The sequence below is a fragment of the Marmota marmota genome, unplaced genomic scaffold (assembly GCF_001458135.2).
Source record: "Marmota marmota marmota unplaced genomic scaffold, marMar, whole genome shotgun sequence".
NCBI lineage: Eukaryota > Metazoa > Chordata > Mammalia > Rodentia > Sciuridae > Marmota > Marmota marmota.
In genome coordinates this window covers 3,619,494-3,621,181 of record NW_025999962.1, presented here as the reverse complement: position 1 = coordinate 3,621,181, position 1,688 = coordinate 3,619,494, and the positions used below count along the sequence as shown (strand labels likewise).

Below are 1,688 nucleotides of genomic sequence, written 5' to 3'. Positions count from 1 at the left end.
GCGCTCGCGCGGGCCCGCAGGGGACCCGCCCGCGAGGGGGGCGCGTGGCGCGCACGGCCTCCGGCGGCCCTGGGCGCGCTGCCCTCGCCTCTGCCCGGCCCCCTCCGGCGCCCGGGCGCCCACCCCCTCCCGCCTGGTCGGTCCCGGCCGCGTCCCCCCAAACTCGTGCCGCCGCGCTTCCCGGACGACGGGCGCTCAGACTCGCGACTAGCGCGCTGCCCGGGCCCTCGGCTCCGCGCCCGAACCTGCCAGCTGGTGTCACCGCTCCCGCTTCGCAGATGAGGCGGCCGAGCGCGCGGAGTCAAACCGGGGCCGGGCCTGGCCGCCAGCGCCGCACACCGCGGCCGAACCCGAGCCAGAGGTGCAGACCCATCGGCCGGCCTCGGGTCGCCCCGGGGGAGCCAGCGCTGGCTGCTTTCACTTTCCCTGAGCCCTGGCGCGGAGTGTCCCGCCTCGAGGGAGCTTTGGGGCCCCTGCAGGAGGACTGCGGAGGCCGCTGGGGGAGAGGTGGAATTCCTGAGTCCTCCTTAGGCCCCAGTGGGGACCGCCTGGCTGCCTGGTGGCTGCCCACTTAGGTTCTGTGGCAGAGGCTGTGAAATCTCCTCTTCCTTATGTCGGTGAGACGCGGTGTCCAAGTGAGAGCTCAGAACTTCACTGACCCAGCCACCTGGAAGCAGAGGTCCGGCCGAGCTGGCCTCCGTGCTGGCCTCCGTGCGGGGGTTTCAGGACCGTGTTGTGAGGTCCTTGTGGAATGCCTTGGCTGACCCTTCCCCTTACCGCTGCCAGCGGGGGAGGGGGACCTGGGTCTGAGCCCAGCCTGGTCCCTGTCTCAGGGCTCAGGGCCTGAACCCTGTGTGATAGAAGTCAGAGGCTGGGGAGGCCAGGGAGAGCCTCCCGCAGGAGGAGGCCTTCGGGCGGAACTGAGCAGGCAGAGTTGTCTAGATGGCCAGCAGGGTTCAAGGTGTGGTGGGGACAGAAGTGCCTTCGCACACCTGACAGTGGGGTGGGTGTACGTGATACATATCACAGAGTCATTGAAATGTGGAAGGCCAAGGCTATGCATCCCTGGCAAAGTTCCGCTGCCCCAGGGGTGCAGATGGTCAGGGTGCAGTTCAAGAGGGGACGCAAAGAGCTCTGGTCACCTGGAGGTGCGTGTTGTTCTCTCTTTCCCTCAGTGGAAGCCCACCCGTCCCCGGATTTTACCCTCATCTCATGGTGGGGAAACCGAGGCACAGGCAGCTGGCAGGCGGGGGTCGCGGAGGAGTCAGGAAGCACCCTGCTGGCCAGCCGGTCATCCCCTGTTCACCCAGCCTCGCGAGGCTGGTCTTCTCTCTGTCCACGTTCACAGATGAGGAGTCTGAGGCAGAGAGGGCTAGTCACACTGTGGCTGGGTGGAAAGCCAGGCTCAGGAGCCAGCTGTGGTGTGGTGACAGGGTCCCCACCCTCCCCACTGCCCCCAGGTGGGAGCTGGCAGGCAGGTATAAGGGAGACCCTGGGCAGAACAGTGATGTTCCCATTTCTTTCCAGATAAATTGTTTAGCTCCCCCCTCGGTGCCCAGGTTAAACCTGATGCTCAAGGAGGAAGACGCACCCACTGAGGGCGGGGCAGCGGTGAGGTACACAGTGCCCCTGTCCCCCCATAGGGCAGCGGTGAGCATGCACAGTGCCCCTGTCCCCCCCCCCCCCCC

At 67.1% G+C, this 1,688-nt stretch overlaps 1 protein-coding gene across 1 annotated transcript in view; it reads left to right on the top strand.

Annotated features, from left to right (window-relative positions):
- The first annotated feature begins 56 nt into the window (after positions 1 to 56).
- Arhgap8 (Rho GTPase activating protein 8) overlaps positions 57 to 1,688 on the top strand; it is a 63,087-nt gene continuing 61,455 nt past the window's right edge. Inside the window, exon 1 of the mRNA XM_048802975.1 lies at positions 57 to 361. Within this exon, the coding sequence (XP_048658932.1) occupies positions 279 to 361 (83 nt within the window). The 5' untranslated portion in view covers positions 57 to 278. The remainder of the gene's footprint in view (positions 362 to 1,688) is intronic.